The sequence below is a fragment of the Anarrhichthys ocellatus genome, unplaced genomic scaffold, assembly GCF_004355925.1.
Source record: "Anarrhichthys ocellatus isolate YVR2014 unplaced genomic scaffold, GSC_Weel_1.0 scaffold1, whole genome shotgun sequence".
In the NCBI taxonomy this organism is placed as follows: domain Eukaryota; kingdom Metazoa; phylum Chordata; class Actinopteri; order Perciformes; family Anarhichadidae; genus Anarrhichthys; species Anarrhichthys ocellatus.
This window is the reverse complement of record NW_022280031.1, coordinates 16,072,874-16,091,715: the sequence shown is the minus strand read 5'-3', so window position 1 is coordinate 16,091,715 and position 18,842 is coordinate 16,072,874. Positions and strand designations below refer to the sequence as shown.

The window sequence follows — 18,842 nt, the reverse complement described above, 5'->3', positions numbered from 1 at the left end:
TTTAAAAATAAAAGTCTAACTAACTTGGCCAGTTTTTATTTTTACCCCAACTTTTTACTACTTAAGTAACACAGACGTTTTTTTGTACCCGATATGCTCATATATTAAAAATTAAAATATTGTAAAAATAGAAACAGGCTTACATCCCACCCTATATATTCAAAGTTAAATAAATAAAGCAGTTAGAGTTCCACATTACAAGACAGAAAGTTGAACCATTATTATCATTGATGTTACAAATTACATGCATATTACTGTAATAACAATGCTTATAGAGCCAACTTTAACACTAAATTCAAACTCTGATAAAACAGCTCAATAGATGAAGCAATAAAAAAACAACCAATGCAATACATACAAATGAGCTGCTAAATTCAAGCAAGCTTACTTTGTTATGCTTTTTAAAGCTGCACATTAGTTGATTACGTGATACAAAATAACACCTCTATTAAATTTACTGTTTGTACTCAAAATCACAATACGTATTATCTCAGAATCTATTATCTTGGACACACAGTGCACACTGGACCACCTTCTGTACATAAAGGTTACTGAGTCAATATTTGAAATTACTGCAGGCTTTTATTTTGAAGGACACGGACGGTACCCTCTGTGATTTTCGCTCCGGTACCTTGACGCCACTGATTCTGCAGGTATGTCGACCACGCCCCATCTGGAGTGGATTACAGAGCTGAGTTGATAACAGGAGCGCACATGGGGTGGACAAAATAACATGAACACCTGCAAAGTGAACATTAGAGGAATTTACTGAACACTGTTTTATTCATTGAACTGCTGCTGAGACAGAAATGTTGTGTGTGGCGATGTGTTGTGGCGTTTTAGCAGCAGCATCTGTGAACTCCTGTCCTCCTCATGGGGTTGAAACTGATCTGACCCACGATCAGTTCCAACACGTGAGTGTTTAATCAAATCTCAGATTGATTCTTCGGCATCAGTGCAACAGGTCCTGAGCTGCTCTCTCGGTCTCAGGCATGTTTGGGCGGTTTGTGTCCCCTGGAGGTAAATACTTCGCAGGTCATCAGACACCCACCCCGTTCTTTCTGCTTTCCACCTGAACATCTAGCAGACTCCATATTAAATGTGTGGTGGTTTGATTATTACTTGAATTTAGGAAAATGCAGCACGAAATAATGAAGGAGCTCAGGTAATAAAGACCCACTTTAAGGCTTTTGTCAGGTGCGTTGTCTCTTAATTAATTTCTGTGCTGTTGACAGCATTTTTTAAAGCGTGGGTGCAGAGTAAGGCGTGTTCTGTCAGGTCTGGGTTTCATATCTCCACCAGGTGCCTGAAGGCACCACACCACACCATACTCTCTGCTCCATATCACACACAAGCAACAAAGGAAATTGATTATACACTTCCAGTGAATTGCTGGTCACTGGTTGCACAACTTTCCAAGTAGCCAGTGACTGTATCATTTTGACTGTTAATTAATGTGAAATGACAGCTATTCAAATACCTCCTCCGTCTCGTGACTTGAAAATGAGGCATTGAATGAATGCACATGCATTGATTGTGGGTTGAAACTCTTCAGAGAAAAAAAACACATACATTATGGAAACCGGTTGTCCTTTGATTTTTTTGTCTTGCAATTAAAACACTCATTGTCATTTAGTTTTATTTTTTGCTCATCACCTGTTATTTTTTGTTGCATTCACGTATCATTGATATTTAAATGTATTTAAATGTACTTGTTATGTTCATTAATGTAATGTATCATTGTTTTTATTTTGAATAATACAAAAAAAGAGTAGCCAGTCTCCAGCCAGCAGGGGGAGCCAGAGTCTGTCACACACTCAATCACACACTGCTGCTGGCAAAGAGGCCTCAGTTTACATTCCTGTTTCTCACGACAGCGTCAGAGTGTGTAAGTGTGTTGAGTAAAGAGGCCGAGTTACAGTGCTGAGGTTCTTACACTGAACCACAGACAGTCAGAGAGGAAACTCTGCAGTTCAAATAAACACTGAGGGGTGTTTGATTATCTGTGTTCTCTGCTCTCTCGCTGTAAATCAAACGCACCTCAAAGGGTTTGAAATGTTTAAAATGTCCTGTAGAATAATGTTCAGGTCCGTGACGCTGCAGAGAGTTTCTCTCAGTCTGTGTGAAGCTGTCAGGTTTCTTTACAGCTGCTGTTTACAATGTTTTCTAACTTTGCATCATCAAAGGTCACTTTCACACCTGTAGTTTGGTTCGTTTGGTCCAAACCAAGAGACAAAGAAGACACAATGGGCCTCATGCAAGAACAATTTACGTGTCACGAGTCATGCGCATTCAGCCTGGGTCTCTAATGGATGGTATGATTTATTACTGTGAAGTAATTTTGTGTTAGGAAATCCAATACAACATGTTCTGTTCACAAAGCCTGACAGTGCAACATCAGCTATTATGGCACATATTCTTTCGGCCATTGGTCATTAATCGCCTTGCTGTGGCGAGAAAAAGAAAATCTATTTTCGTATTAATTTTTTCTTCATTTCACTTCATCACTTGAATAGAACAGAGCCATTGCTAGTGTTGTTAGTAACACCTGTGCTTTTCCAACTATGACAAGTCAAAACGTCTTCCATGGAAAAGGCCCACGCACCTCCTCCTGTAAATTAATCCTGTCCGATTGGGCCTTTTGTCGCGTAAACTGAACTGCTAAAATAAATACTTCACTGCTAACCTTAGAGTCACACCAGATTAATAGAAATGAATCCTAAATTTACTGCTGATATTGTGTTTAAACTATGTCCCTGTGTGCCACATTAGCCAAAAGCTGCAAACCGGACCTGCTTCTCAACAAAATCAGCCAAAATGCAAATGCTGGAGCTTCATCACACCCACTGGAAATAAAACGCAGGTCCAATCAGGTATTGTAAAAAACAAATTGGTGTCATCAAATCAAAAGTTTTACACCGCAGAGAGAAAACTCTGAGGAGGATTTTCTGATGTTTCTATTCAGATTCAGGAGGGAGTTGAACTCACAGCTCTGAGCCTCTGGTCCTCCTCCACTGAGAGGATGTTTACACATCACTCTGTCTGTGTGTGTGTGTGTGTGTGTCATCTGGGTCAAGCAGAGTCATGCATTTTTTCCATTACCCTCATCAAATCAATGTTAAACACTCCTCCATTTGCCCCTGTACAACCACGGTGTGTGTGTGTGTGTGTGCGTGTGTATGTGTGTGACCAAAACGCCTGATCAATAAGCAGATTATATCTGATCAGTAAAAACTGGGACAACCAGTGTGCCAGATTTGGTTTCCAGATAAACTGCTGCTGATTTTAAACCAGTTTGTTGTCATTTCACGGCAGCTCAGATTCTATATACTGTATATATTAAAAAATGACTTCGGTCTCCTAACGTTTCCTCTGACGCCTCCGACAGGTCGACATTTGTTGTTTTTGAGTGAAATATCACGACATTTAAAACAGGGATTCAGGTCATGATTGAATTTTTTACATAAAGTCCAATAGTTCGGTTAATGACTTAAAACATGCAAAACATTTCCATCAGCTACTTTGTGTTTGTTTTTTTAATTAGCCAATATTAGCATGCTAACACGCTAAATGAAGATGGTGAACGTAGTCAATATACATCTATCTCAAAGCACCGCTGTGCCTAAAGTACAGCCTGTAGACTGAAGACTTTTAGACTGGCTCAAATGTAACTTCCAGAATTAAACATTCCTATAATTGAGCCAATAGAGTCGCTGCCAATAGGATTTTCTATTGGATTATGGTATATGGCAGAAAATAAGCTCCGTGGCAAACACAAGTTTATGATACTTACACGTTTTGTTCAGCAAGATAATCTTCACAAATGAACACCACTTTTATGATTTTTGAAGCGTGAGTGGATTCATCAGAAGTAAAAAGATTAACGTTAGGCTGTAAAGAAACTACACCACAGTCACCACCACCACAAAGCTAAACAGGGTCTAATGTTCGGCATGATGTCGTCTCATTTAGCCACTTGTTTGCATGTAGCTTTTCAAGACACATATCTTAAGCTTGTGGTAACCACATACCTTATTTACCCATTGTAAAAACTCATTGACTTCAACAAGACGGAACCGGTAGTGCAAAAATGTTACTCATTTCACATTTCAGGACTCATTCCTGCAGCACTTTGCATACTGTAAGCAGCCTGAGAGGCTAAACTCGGGGCAGGAAAGTCCCATTAAGAGACACTGTCTCATCCATCAGCCAAACACTCGGCCTGTGTTTTGTCAACCCTCCAGTGGAGTTCAGCATGCAACCCTGACACCATGACGACCGCTCAGTAAAACCGCCTCTTCTTCATCTGTGGCTAACGGACCAGGCGTCCCCATGGCAACAGTAAACATCCAGCTACGGCCCGATGATTGTGTGTTTTGTGATGATTGTGTGTTTTGGTGGAAGACAGAGGTTTGATCCCTGCAGCTTCTGCAGAAAGGAGATTACAACTAAAGAAAGGAAAGTTTTGATGAGTATTTTTACATTAAATCACATGATAAACAAACAAAACAAAACAAAAAAATTGCAAAATAGGGAAATGTAAATTATAGATAATATGGGTGGGCGACTGTGGCTAAGTGGAGAGCAGGGTCGTCCTTCGATCTTCGGCGGTTCGATCCCTGGCTCTTGTAAATAATAAAATGAAAAGAGGGAAAGTAAAAGTAATAAAACGAACTGAAACGATGAATCCATGTTTCATCATAGTGGTGGTCGTCTGTTTCAGACGTCTGCTAAAAGATGATTTTGAGTCTGTTTCTTTTAGACTTTATTCTGCAAGTGAAAACAGTAACCTCAGGAGAACAGCACAGTGGACACAGTGGAAACTACAGGACATCAGCTGTTCTCACGCAAACAAACACACACACACACACACACACACACACACACACACACACGCACACACACAGTCATCCAACCTTTAACCCATCAATGATGATCCTTCACAGTCTGGTTCTTTAAGTCATCTGAAGGAAAAGTCACAAAAACTTTCAGACCAAACAGGAAACGGAGTTGTTCACAGCGACGTAGGTAACTGTCCGCTGACTCCGTTCGCTGTTAATCATTTTTGTTGTCGACTCTCTGAACGTGAGAATAACCTGCAGACGCCGTCGTCCACGACATCACAACCAGAGGACAAACGTCAACGAGTCAAAGAAGGTCTAAACCTGACGCTCCTGGTGGATACGTGTCTTCAGAGGACGGCCAGGTCGTGGCAGCTCTTGGAGCGCACTTTGACCGCCATGCGCTGGTTGTTGCGTGCCACCAGTCGGTCCAGGAAGCGCCGAGCCTTCTGGGTGAGGCTCTCTTTGCGCTTGTAAACGGAGCCTCGGCGCTGGAGGGCCTCGGCGTCGTCTCGACGGAGGCGGATCTGTCGGATGACGCCCTCGAACAGCTCGGTCACGTTGTGCTGCAAAGACGCCGACGTCTCGATGAACTTGCAGTCAAACACCACCGCACACGCTCGCCCCTCTGGGAAACAAAGACACACGCGTGAAAGAGAACAAATGATCAAAATAGAATCCATCAAACGTTGCTTGTATTTTGTATTTATGTACACCTTGTGACCTTTGACCCCCCACCTTCCACAGCTACTTCTCTGGATCGCACCAGGTCGCTCTTGTTGCCCACGAGTATGATGGGAAGGTTTTCGGCCTGGCGCGTGCGTCGCAGCGTGATACGGAGCTCAGCGGCGGCGTCAAAGCTGGCGCGGTCGGTGATGGAGTAGACGATGACGTAAGCAGTCCCGACCTTCAGACAGTCGTCCTGAGAGGAGTCGTCCTCTTCCTCCTCCTGACAGGTAGAGAGTCGTGGACACAAAGATGGAGAGAAAGAAACATCTGAGCTTTAAAATCCAGATTTTACCAGCTGGTTCTCCTACTATGTTCCTGTTCTTTGAAGGCATTTATTGGGAAGGAGCAACAGGACGTTGATCAAACAGGTTCGCAACCGAGCGAAATAGTCAATAATGATCCTCTTCAACATTTGGACACATTGGGTGATGTAATCACTTGACAAACACTTGAGCAAATGCATCCCTGAAACTCATTTTTATTTTGTGATCTCAACAAAACAAGCTTACGTTCCTGGGATAATTTTCTCTGATGATGATGATCTCAACGCAATTATTCAAAGCAAAGAGTGAGAGAAATCTAATTGAAATCCATCACGAGGTCCCTTTGCAGGACGCCATGTACCCATAATCCTCTGCCTCACAACTGACCTCTTAATGCTCCACAACTGTACTTCATCAACACACACACACACACACACACACACACACACACACACAGTACCAGTTTGTCATTCTCCCAGGTATCCATGACGATGAGTGTGGATTCCTCTCCATCTACCGTCAGTGTCCGCTCGTATGAGTCCTCTGTAACAAACAATGAACACACTTACATTCACAGATGTCATGGCAATCCATCCAGTAGTTGTTGAGATACAACGAGCAACATCTTGGTCTCTAGAGCAATGTTGCGAGCACGGTTAAAAACAATAAACAACATAACAACAACTGTTGTATCTCTGATCATAGAGTGACAAACAACCACCTGGTCAACAACAATGACAACACAGTTGATAAACCAAACATTGAGTTAAGTTGACCTGAAAGCTATATGCCCCCTCGCACCATGTCAGACTGTCACCGGATCAATACGGGTTGTCAATCATGGCCTCGGGCCATTCGACACGTGACACAGGAGACGATGATCAATGATGTCGGGTCAGTCGGGTAAGTGCCGGATTATTTCTTGGTTCGGACTAGCAGAGACTAGTTTAGCAGAGGTACTTTAAAGATGCTTTGTTCATCAATAGTTTAAAGATGCTATATTCGTCAATCAATAAGGTAATTTTACACAATGTGCAGGTGGAGTGTGTCTTTTTGTATTTTTCAAAGCGGTCAAAGTGTCAACCACAGTACGGCATTCCTGGAGAGGTTTTTGAGTGTTCGGTGCCTTGTTCAGGAACTTAACACCTGGAGGTAAACTGGCTACTTACTAAACAAGACACACGTAATAACATTATATAATTAGTACGTTTTTGATGTGCTGGTAGGCTGAATAGTTATCTTTGGACAGCTGTTTTCAGTCTTCATGCTAAGCTAAGTTAGCTGCTGCTGCTGCTTTATCTTTAATATACAGACCGGAGAGTAGAATCAATCTTCTCATCAACCTCGTGGCAAGAGAGCTGCTGAGCACAGTTCCCAAAATGTCAGAATTTTACTTTAACGCATCTTATCAGGTCGGTCACTCTGAAAGTTTGTCCCGCTCAAAAATCTCCTGCTGCCCAGAAAGCATTCTCCCCAAAGTATTATAACTAATATAACTATGATAACCAATACATTTGTGAAGCTGTTGACATAAATCCAACAACTGCAAACAATAACAGTTCTTGGTTCTTTTTGTATTAGCTGTTAAACAGACTCAGTTACAGCAGTATATATCTCACTAGAATTTGCTAACATTAGCCACCACGAGCTACCAGACCAAGAAAATGTGTGTTGAACTAAACAACAGTTTTGTTTATTATAAATTAAAAAAACATTTGTAGGAGGAATACGTTTTTCTTTTCGTGGAGGAGATAATATCGACTTCTTTCTAGTTTAAAGCTTTTCTCTTGTTTAGAGTGAGAACATTAAGTATTAACTAAGATAAACTAGATAAATGAATCGAACAACAAAACCTAACTTCCCACCTCCGGGTTGTTCATCTTTCTCTGTGATTCCGGCAAAGATTCCTGTGAGGCTGGTCTTTCCGACGCCGGGGTCGCCAAGCAACACCACTCTGTAAACACAGTCCGAGTCGCTCTGCGAGTCGTCGTCCGAGTCTGAGCTCCACTGGGCGCGGTAGTGGAGGGACTTGTCTCCAGGGTGGTAGGACGCCGACTGTCCCAGAGGAAGGTGGTTGCGCTGGGGGTTCGGCTGCTCGGGCTCCGGCTGGGTGCCGCCGGGGAGCGGAGTGTCCTGAAAGTCCCGAGTCCAGGACTGGTGCCGGTAGAAGTGGGCGGGAGGAATCGGCGTGCTGCCTCGCCGCCGCAGAGGCTCCTTCTCTCTCTGGGTGTTGAGGGTCATGTTGCTACGATAACGGCATCAGGGCAGGACAGACCTGAGGGAGGAGACAGGACGATTCAGGTATCAGAAAAAAGTCTGGTTAGCTATGGTCTTTAACATTCTTTAAAGGTTTTCTGATTGACTTCCAAAATGACCAATCACAGAGCATTACTTTGGCATAGAGAGCAGAAGCCCCGCCCCCTCTCCAATCTAATCTAATCTAATCTCAGTATTATTATGGTACGTTTTCCGTCCATTTTCCAAGACAAAGCAGCGATCACTTCTGCCGCCCTCCATGGGTTTAACCCCTCAGGTTGCTGCAGTGACGTAGAAGTGTACCACAGGGTGTGTCAGTACACTGTGACATCACCACTAGGTGTGCTTACAGGTGCAACAGTCTGTAAACGTTGCAACCAGAGAGGGCAGTTGAAACACTGATCGCTCACAAGGTTTGGACACCAACAGTGAAGGTACAACACTAAACTGTGCACTGCTATTTCGGCCATGTCTTAGTCTCAAGTGACTTTAAATGAGGTTAAACAAATAAGAATAAATCTAATTAGTTCCAATGCTCTCTGCCTGGTTCCAGGGTCATAATTTCACCCAAAATACGCTTACTTTGCCCTAAGCGTTTTCACTATAACGTTATAGTGAAAATAATTTTACTGGAGTAGAAGAAAAGTTAATTTAGTTCATTGCTGAATTCTCAGAGTTCTCTAAATCTACTCTCTGATCCTTCAGGGACTTTCGTAAAAAAAAGCCTGGCAGAAAATATCCGAGAGGATCGGATACCAGGACAGAAAATGTGTCTCACTACACACCACCTCGCACAAACTATGCTTTCACTTGCGTGTTTTGTGTGAAAACGGCATCATTCCATGTGATTTCTGTTTTAATATCTGTTTTAATATCTCAATAGAAGTGAGTGGCCTGGAGCAGACTACCTCAGGGGGTACAAGACACAGTGTCTGGAACTACAATCACCACCTCAAGGTTGTATGCCAACCCGCATACCAGTCATGTTGCAGTTTCCATCCATGTCTGTCCAACATGTCATCACTTCATCATCTTAACCGTCGCCGGCGCAGAAGCATCAGATTCATTAACCATTTGTCTACTGGCTAGGTGATGAAGGACTAACTGACATTCTGTTGCACCAGCTAGGTTTAAAGGTACAATATCCAAGATTGGGAGCATTTCGATTGCCTCTCAACGGCTCTCAACATGTCGACGGCGAGCCGGCGGCTCATAGCTAACAGAGCTAGCTGCGCTAACAGTACAATTCGTTTGGCGTTCTTCAATTCTAGACATGTAAATAGTTCTTTTATCTGTCAGCTATTTGTGACAGTCACGTGTTACAAAAATTCAGAGGTGCATCATCAAGTGCACTGACCACTTACGGAGCCTACTCGCACCCATAGACTGTATATAAGAAGTGGACGTAGTCATCGCGACGTCACCCATTGGTTTGTGGATTGCCATTTTGAAGCCTTGAGTTTTAGCCGAGCTTTAGCCGTCGCCATGTTTCTTTTGCAACCGATGAACAGAAGTTATTTGGAATGCGAAGGAATGACGTAGAGACGACGTATACGGCTCTGGTAGTGGCAGCGACCTGTCAATCACAAGGTAGCCTCGCCCTAAATCATACCCTGCTTTATGGTCTATTTGACTCTAAATGGACCATCACTTACTAAATGAACATCATGCTGTATTGAAGAAGACATGAAACTAGAGAGTGAGACCATAAACTCATGTTTACAATGTTTACTGAGGTAATAAATCAAGTGAGAGGTAGAGTCATTTTCTCATAGACTTCTATACAACCAGAGGAGTCGCCTCCTGCTGGTCAGTAGAGAGACTGCAAAGTTTAAGACACTTCCGCATTTGCTTCACTCGGCAGAACCGGAGGTTGCCGCCTGCTCGCTCCACACTCCGGCCGTGATTACGTCATTTTGTGGTGCTCACTCCTCACAGACAATAGCTGCTTGCTGCTATAGTAAAGCTCAGAATGTTTAATGCAGCTCCTTTATGTTCAAACATAGGTTAGCTTTAGTTTGAATGGGAGCAAAAACAGGTCACTATTCAAGACAGCTGCGACGTAACGTTTAGATAGAATAAACCTATCTGAGCAGGTATGAGTCATTCCTCAATGTGAGTTTCATGGAAAATGTTAGAGAGATAAGAGAGATTAAGCAGAGAAATCTTTTTTCCAATATTTACATTGGGAACACATTTCCTGTGACAGACTACATTAATGATGACGCTGCGCTGAGCTTTATGTGTACAGTGTGATTTCATGCTTTTTAACATTACTTACTGTTTTAAAAAATAAATAAAACTGTCTCAGAATCAGTTGAAATAACTGACATACAATTAAATAACAGTGATTAGACTAATTATGATGCTGAATTTGATTAAATTCCGGTTACTAGAAACCGTATATGCACCAATCATATGCACCTCTAGTATGCATAAGAGCGCACAGACACACAAACAAACCTTCTACGATAAATAATTCAGGTATTTAAAGCTGCCAAGTATGACAGTCAGTGATAGTGAGAGCACGTTAGACCAAGTCAAAGCTCCTGCGTTTGAGGGTAGTTAGTGAACTAGTTACTGTAACTTATTCTGGGTGTACAGTAACAGCTTATAAATGTAGCTTTAACATTTTCTCTTCTTTTCTTTTCACAACAGAATGAAGCACCAGACACTCAGAAGGTTAAAGGTCAGAGGTCTCTCGTCTACAGTAAAACGTCATACAGTACATGACTGCTAGTTAGCTAGTTGAAAAGAGTTAATGAAGTTCACCATGTGCTTTTAAGAAAATTAGATCAAACAGAAACTCCTTATTAAAAAAAGCACAAGTAATAAAGGTAAACATTTACAAATTATACCTTAAATGTGAAATGTCTTAAAATGTGCCGAGATGTAAATATAACATGATATTCAATGTGAATTTTATTATCTGGAAATTGTGTTTTGTGAAATGTGAATTTCTTTTGGACATTTCACAACTAAGATATAATTAATGTGTGAAAACACAAATTTAACAAATGCTGTTTTTGTAACAGAGAACTAAAAAACAAAGAAATAAATAGATAGATAGACAGACAGACAGTTAGAATAGATAGATAGATAGATAGATAGATAGACAGATACATAGATAGATAGATAGATAGATAGATAGAAGGATAGATAGATAGATAGATAGATAGACAGACAGACAGTTAGAATAGATAGATAGATAGATAGATAGATAGATAGACAGATAGACAGTTTGAATAAATAGATAGATAGATAGATAGACAGTTTGAATAGATAGACAGATAGATAGATAGACGGATAGATAGATAGATAGATAGACAGACAGATAGATAGATAGATAGACGGATAGATAGATAGATAGACAGATAGATAGATAGATAGACGGATAGATAGATAGATAGACAGATAGATAGATAGATAGATAGACGGATAGATAGATAGATAGATAGATAGATAGACAGATAGACAGACAGACAGATAGATAGATAGATAGATAGACAGATAGATAGATAGATAGACGGATAGATAGATAGATAGATAGACAGACAGACAGATAGATAGATAGATAGATAGATAGATAGACAGATAGACAGACAGACAGATAGATAGATAGATAGATAGATAGATAGATAGATAGATAGATAGATAGACAGATAGACAGACAGACAGACAGATAGATAGATAGATAGATAGATAGATAGACAGATAGATAAACTTACCGTACACCCCATCAACAGTCCTGTGTTGGTCCAGCCTCAGTAAACAACAGAACTGAACTGAACCCTGTCTCTCTGTCTCCGGCGGTGTAACAGTACCCTGGTGCCACAGTAACCCGCCTGGAAAAAAAAAGTTCCACAACAGCGTTAAAAATTCAGCAGTGGAATCACAGAGTTATCTAGCCCCCTCTGTGTGAGTGTGTGTGTGTGTGTGTGTGTGTGTGTGTGTGTGTCAGAGCGACAGCAGAGGAGAAACAGATAACTGAGGAGGGAGTGAGTGTGTGTGTGTGTGTGTGTGTGTGTGTGTGTGTGTGTGTGTGTGTGTGTGTGTGTGTGTGTGGGTGTGTGTGTGTGTTGGTTTCGGGAACATTTTGGACACTTCCTGTTTGAACCAAAAGACATAGTTTGGCTTTATGAAACAGTTCAGATAAAACAATTACAATATATAAAACACAACATAATAATAAAAATAAAGAGTCACCGTCTAAGTCTAAAGTCAGATCTTCACCAACGTAAAATACAGAAAACATAATTAGCTGGATAAAAGCTTTATACATTCAGTTTATTTACTAACTTGAAAGCTACACAATGTTTAAAAAGATCCTGAATATCAGAGAGTACAGCTGGCTAACGAAAAAAAGTTTACAAAATGCATCATGATTCATGATAACGAGACAAAGATACCAGTTTAAATGACGAAGGACTAGTTTAAGTCGGGTCCCTCTACCTGACCAACACACAATTAACTCCAGTATTTCCACAGAGTATTGACTATCGAGTGTTAAAGTCAGTTCATGTGTTTTCAGTTGCTATATGTGCAGATGATAAAAACTCTGCCTGTATTGAAATGAATTAAAAACCCCAATTTTCTTACTACAAATACAAAGTTAACACGATTTGATAGAGGTCTAGTGGCACATGTTTCACTATTTTTAAATTGATTCCCAAAACCTCAGAACAGAAAGCCGGCATTACAAACTGAAAGTGTGGAGTTTGAAAGACGATGGCATTTTCCAGGAGGCTCAATGAAAGACACGTGCAGTGCCTTTGGAGCTTGATCCGTATCAGGTACTACAAGTCAGGATATCTGTGCTTCTGCTGCACAGATCTTGACCACTAATCATCATAATCTCTTTGTAAATCATTCAACTTCACACTTCATTGCTGGAAAACCTTTAACTCCGCAAGCCCTCACAGTGTCAGCAAGTCAGAGACAGTGAGTCAAAACTTTGACTTAGTATCACAAAATGTGGATTTAGAAAGTAATTGTGAGATACTTAGAATGTCAGAATGTTAAGGTAGTATCTCATATTTTGGATTCAAGATGAGTATCATTGTTAATCTTTCATGCCCCCCTCCTTCCTTTTTTTTCTGCCATGAGTTGACATGGAAAATTAGATTATAGAGAAAAACCAACATCACTTCCTTTGTGTCCTTTGTGTCGGCGTGAGTCTCTCTTACTGACACTCAACACATCACAGATGTTTAGATTTTATCCACCCCTTCAGTTTAAAAGTTTAACATTTAAGAGGAAGAGTTTCCTCCCAGATGGCCGTCACCTCGTCCAATCCAGCGCGCCTATAAAGTACAGTTCATCTAAGTCACCAGCACAGAAACCAATCGCTGATCATCAACCAGTTTAGGGTCCAATCAGCTGCTTCCAGCTCCACCAGCAGCTCCATCGCTCCCTCTGCAGGCGGACTGATATTACTGACTGTGTCAGCGTGTAATCAAATGTTATTCATATTAAAATAAAAGCCCTTTATCATACAGTCAATTCTTTTATTGAACTTGTAACTCATAATGTTCCTCCTCTTCCCCCCCATGCACAGTAGGTGGCGCCCTAAGAAGAGAGAGGGACATGCTGGAGTGCATCGGACCTCTGAGGGTCGTGGTACTCAGTTTCATCCTGACTGGCAGGAGAATTAGGAGGAGGAGGATAGGGAGGAGAATGAGGAGGAGGAGGAGGAGGAGTGGCTAGAGTAGGGGACACAAATGTAATACAGAAATAAGACAGTTGTAATAGTTATTCTGTAAAACAAATGTATTTATGTAAATTGAGTTTTGATCCATAAAGACTTTTTTCTCACCTGCAGCAGTCATCCATTTCCACAGTTTGTCAAGAGCTTTAGCTGCAGCAGGAGGGAAACAAATCGATGTCAAGCTTCAGTCAAAATTGCGGAAAACCCGAATAATTCAGATTTTCACAGTTTTATCACACAGTTTAATACAAAAGGTTCAGTCTCAGTAACAACTGTAGTTCATCTCAGCGCCAGCAGGTGGAGCTGATGCTGACTGAACTGATGGTTCAGAGTCTCTGAAAGGAAGAGAATTACTTTAAATGACGAATTAAAAGTTAAAAGTAAAGGTTTAAATAAAGGTTGAACAGAAATACATTTCAAAATCTGAAAAAAATGTAGATAATTGAACTATTTCAAATCTTTTTACTGCAGTTTTTCGTTCAGTCCTTTTTGAGTGTGAATATATTTACAATCTGCATGAAAGAAGGTCCGGTTCAATAACACTTACATCTCCTGGGAAGACAACCTGCTGTTGAAACCTCCGGGTTTGATCCAGAATCTGAACCTTGTTCTCCACTAAGATACTCTCCAGGTTCTGCTCCACATTCCTCCTCAAGTTCCTCTCCAGATTGTGGTCCGGCTTCCACCAGGAGAAAGACTCGGTCCAGTAGGTGGTCCAGCATCTCTTGGGCTTTGTCTGGCTCGGTTCTGATGGTCAGGACACGAGTGGGATGTCCTGCTGACATCCGCAGCTCTGTGAGGTTTCTAAAGTATCAAAACCCAGAGAGACGCTTCAAAACTCTAAACCCCAGGTTAGGGCCTGCAGCACTGGTCTGGGGCATGAGCAAGAAAGTAAACGCAGGGAAAAGGTCCTGGGTTCTAGGTTAAGGTTGAATGCACTTTTTTTTATGAGTTTATGATGTTTGTTTTTATTATTTTTTGCTAAATGCTATGAAAGTATTGAAACACTCAATCCAAAGAGCAATCCACACAGCCGGTATTCAGAAACTTTGCCTTTAAACAAGCCATCACATCTATAAATGGTCAGTATATGTATATATATATTTCACAGTTTCAAACATAAACATTCTAAATGTGTCCCAGTTTATTTCAGGTTGCAGTTTTATGTGAATGACATCAGCTGACAAGAAGTAAACATCAACCCAAGCTGTTGTCTAGCAGAGAGTTTCAGAGGGTAAATACAGGTATGTGTCCAGACAGACACCAACAAGTTTTAAGAGTTTTTTGAACATTAAAGCATGTAAACATGACGTAATTTCACCTGTTAGCTTCTAGCACGTGTTGATTTTGCTCAATGCGCATCATGATATGCAAAGCGGGATGATTAAGCAGGGTATTATTTAGGGCGGGGCTACCTTGTGATTGACAGGTCGCTACCAGAGCCGTATACAGCTTCTCTACGTCCTAATATGGTCACTTCCGTTCACTGGTTGCAAAAAACAAGTTGGGGATTGCCAAAGTGCCAAACTTGAGGGTTCAAAACCACAGTCCACGAACCAATGGGTGAAGTCACGACGACTACGTCCATCTTCTTATAGAGTCTTTGGTTCTTACCTGTTTCTGCTGTGTCTGAGGATCCAGCAGAGAACCAGCAAAACCATCAGGACCAGCAAGAGAACCAGAAGGGAGATGATCAAGTATTCAGAGGTCATCGTCACTCAACTATCTGAACAACAGCGGGCAGCAACACAGCACACCTGTTTAGGGAGGAAAAAGTAGATCAACATTGAGGTTTAAAGCTTATTCTTGACCTCGAAACCAGCAGTTGAGAACATGATCTTCCCACAAGGTCCATTTCGTAGCTCTTCTGGAGCTTTTGACTGTCTCACAGAATCTTCTTCATAAGAGGGAGTTTTAAACTCATGATGAAGATCATGTGATATGACAGAAAGCTCCTGAACATCTACAACATAGACCTCGAGGTGAGGGTGTTTTCTCAATAGCCTAACATTTCTTTCTCTGATCATTCAACTCATCTTTTTAAAGATGGAGTATAGATAAATAATCAGGATGTTGTTGATATTGTGGCTTTAATAAAAACCACAACCTCTACGGGACAATAGTAGAACTTCACACTAGTAGTCTGGAGTAACAACAACAAGTCAGAGTAAAGAATAACATTCATTCAGACATTATTCTTCAAGCATGTATTGATTATATGTTTAACTTACCTGCCTCTCCTGTTGGGATCCTGTAATTTGAAGTTAGTCAGTTGTTCAGAAAGTATTTCGAAAGACTCAACAGTTTGAAAAAGTTGAAAGAAAATATTCTGTTTTGTTTACATTTCCTAAACCAATCAGAATTGGATAAACAAAATATTATGTCTGACAGGAAACCTTTCTTTTCTGGCAGCATCTAAAGATAAGAAACCTTTAATTTCTACCAATAACAATTATTGGCCTTTTCCAGAGAAATTCCAGCAAGAAGCTGTTCAAATGTCACGTTTTTTGCCCCCTCAAATCGATTGTTGTCAATGGTTGCTTAGTGATGGCAGGCGTGACAGGAGTGTAACTCTTAGTTCTTATTTGCCATTTCAAAATACTGTTTATTGGTTCCATATATAGTTCTTTTTTATTTTATGTCTTAGTTTTGTCGTTATTGTCCCTGAAGAGGTTGGGGGTTCTTCCCATTCACTTCACTACAGTCAGAGTTTGATCACAGCAGCATCTAGTGGACATTAGAGGAACTGCAGCCGATCACACGGCAGCTCAACACAAGGAGGAAACAGGAAGCGGTTTGTCAGCATGTTATTTAATCAGATTAACGTTGATCAGGAAGGCAGTGAATGTTTTTACAAAATAATATGTACAAGAGAAGAATCTTTAGAAAAAATCTTTGTCTCATATCTTTTTTTATTAAACCACCATCAGATAAAATATCATACATCAATACTTACACTCAAATGTACCCCGATAGAGAAATATTAGGTTAATATAAATAAGGTGTTTATTACAGCAAAAGGACAAAGTAACATGAAGGACGATGAAATACGCAAAATCTCTAGAAAATGTTGTAAATACAACAATCAATATACAGACACAGTGTGTGTGTGTGTGTGTGGTGCTCAGACAGCATTATTGGTGGTGTTATTATTGATATCCATCCTGCTGATCATTTCGGTCACTAACTGCTGCACAGTTTGAGAGCGCAGCCTTCCGACTTCGAGGACGTCCTCGTGGTTCACACTGTCCGAGTCCACGTAGCTCTTCACCACCTGACACAGATCAATCAATCAATGAATCAGTGAATCAATCGGTCAATCAATCAATCTATATAACACTGTCACATCATATCACACTGAGTCAGTTAATCATTCAATTAAATCAGCATGTCAGTTAATCAATAAAGCAATTGATTCATTGATTAAGTAATCAATTAATAGCTGGTGGAGTTGATCGCTCTTAATAATCAGGTTGATTTGTGACTTTGTGTCAGTCACAATGGATCGAAACGTTGACGTATTGATCGGTGTGTTTACCTTGTTTGTGATCAGAGAGAGGCCGAACACTCTCAGACCGCAGTGAGTCGCCACAACGACCTCAGGAGCCGTACTCATACCTGTAAACACACAACACCTGACGTTACCGAGACCACAACAGTACTACTGGTACTGAAGAAAATACTGTGAATAATACTACTGTTACTGTTAGTACTGACACAAACACTGTGATGACAATACTGTGAATAATATTGCTAAATCATCAGTGTTGTTTCTGTATATTGTGTTTGTAATGAACGGTGCAGCATCCGTCTGGTTTCTCTGTGTGTGTGTGTGTGTGTGTGTGTGTGTGTGTGTCTTACCGACAGCGTCCACTCCGAGTCGATGTAGCAGTTTGGCCTCAGCGATGGATTCAAAGTTTGGCCCCCCCACCATGGCGTACACGCCCTCCTGCATCAGGCCGGACACGCCCAGCTGCTTGGCGATGTCCATCGCGAGGCAACGCAGGTCTTTGTCGTAGCAGGCTGACATGGCCGGGAAACGAGGCCCGAACCTGTAAACAACAAATAATAAACAACAACTGAAACAAAACCCTCAACAACAAAGCGTCAAACTTCAATACTTTGTTTTAATTACATCGACTGCGTGTTTCACAAATAAAATGTTACAATACAAACAAAGAAATAAATAAGACAACCAGCTTCATCACAAACACATAAAAAACGATAAACAACACAGGTATATGTATATGTATATACGGGTGTGTCTTACTTGTCATCGTTGGGTCCGGTCAGCGGGTTCAGACCGACCAATCCGGGGAAGTTGACGTGGTCTTTGATGATCATGATGTCACCGGGCTGGAGGCCGTCGGCCAATGCGCCGGCAGCGTTTGTCACGATCAGAGTCTTCACCCCCAACAGCTTGAAGACTCGAACTGGAAACGTCGTCTGATGAGGAGACAGACAGACGGACCGACAGACAGACAGACAGACAGACAGACAGACGGACAGACGGACAGACAGACGGACCGACAGACAGACAGACGGACGGACCGACAGACAGACAGACAGACGGACGGACGGACGGACAGACGGACAGACAGACGGACCGACAGACAGACAGACGGACAGACGGACAGACGGACAGACGGACAGACAGACAGACGGACAGACGGACCGACAGACAGACGGACAGACGGACAGACGGACAGACGGACAGACGGACCGACAGACAGACAGACAGACGGACAGACGGACAGACGGACAGACGGACAGACAGACAGACAGACAGATAGACAGATAGACAAGTATCTCGTCATAACTTTGGTAATCATTTGTCTCTAAAATATAAGGTCATGTTTTTTTTTAATCTTAAAACATTCAGGCAGCAATTACATAATCCACAATTGTATCAGTTAGAGCGCCAACTAGAGGACAGACACACCAGAGAGAGAGAGAGAGAGAGAGAGAGACTGTGTGTGTGTGTGTGTGTGTGTGTGTTCGTGCGTGTGTGTTTCAGAGTTTGGGAACCCAGCTCAAGTCATGCAT

At 41.5% G+C, this 18,842-nt stretch overlaps 2 protein-coding genes across 2 annotated transcripts in view; both read right to left on the bottom strand.

Annotated features, from left to right (window-relative positions):
- Positions 1 to 5,191: 5,191 nt before the first annotated feature.
- Positions 5,192 to 11,980, bottom strand: rem1 (RAS (RAD and GEM)-like GTP-binding 1). Its single transcript, XM_031853878.1, has 5 exons — positions 11,818 to 11,980; positions 7,699 to 8,108; positions 6,294 to 6,376; positions 5,580 to 5,778; positions 5,192 to 5,469 (listed from the first exon to the last, which is right to left on the bottom strand). The coding sequence occupies exons 2-5, from the start codon at positions 8,072 to 8,074 to the stop codon at positions 5,192 to 5,194; spliced, it is 936 nt and encodes a 311-aa protein (XP_031709738.1). The 5' UTR covers positions 8,075 to 8,108; positions 11,818 to 11,980.
- Positions 11,981 to 16,920: 4,940 nt separating this feature from the next.
- Positions 16,921 to 18,842, bottom strand: part of pnp4a (purine nucleoside phosphorylase 4a) — a 5,246-nt gene continuing 3,324 nt past the window's right edge. The window contains exons 4-7 of the mRNA XM_031849555.1: positions 18,067 to 18,242; positions 17,658 to 17,848; positions 17,335 to 17,414; positions 16,921 to 17,070 (exon numbers count right to left, since the gene is read on the bottom strand). Coding sequence (XP_031705415.1) covers positions 16,921 to 17,070; positions 17,335 to 17,414; positions 17,658 to 17,848; positions 18,067 to 18,242 — 597 coding nt within the window. The remainder of the gene's footprint in view (positions 17,071 to 17,334; positions 17,415 to 17,657; positions 17,849 to 18,066; positions 18,243 to 18,842) is intronic.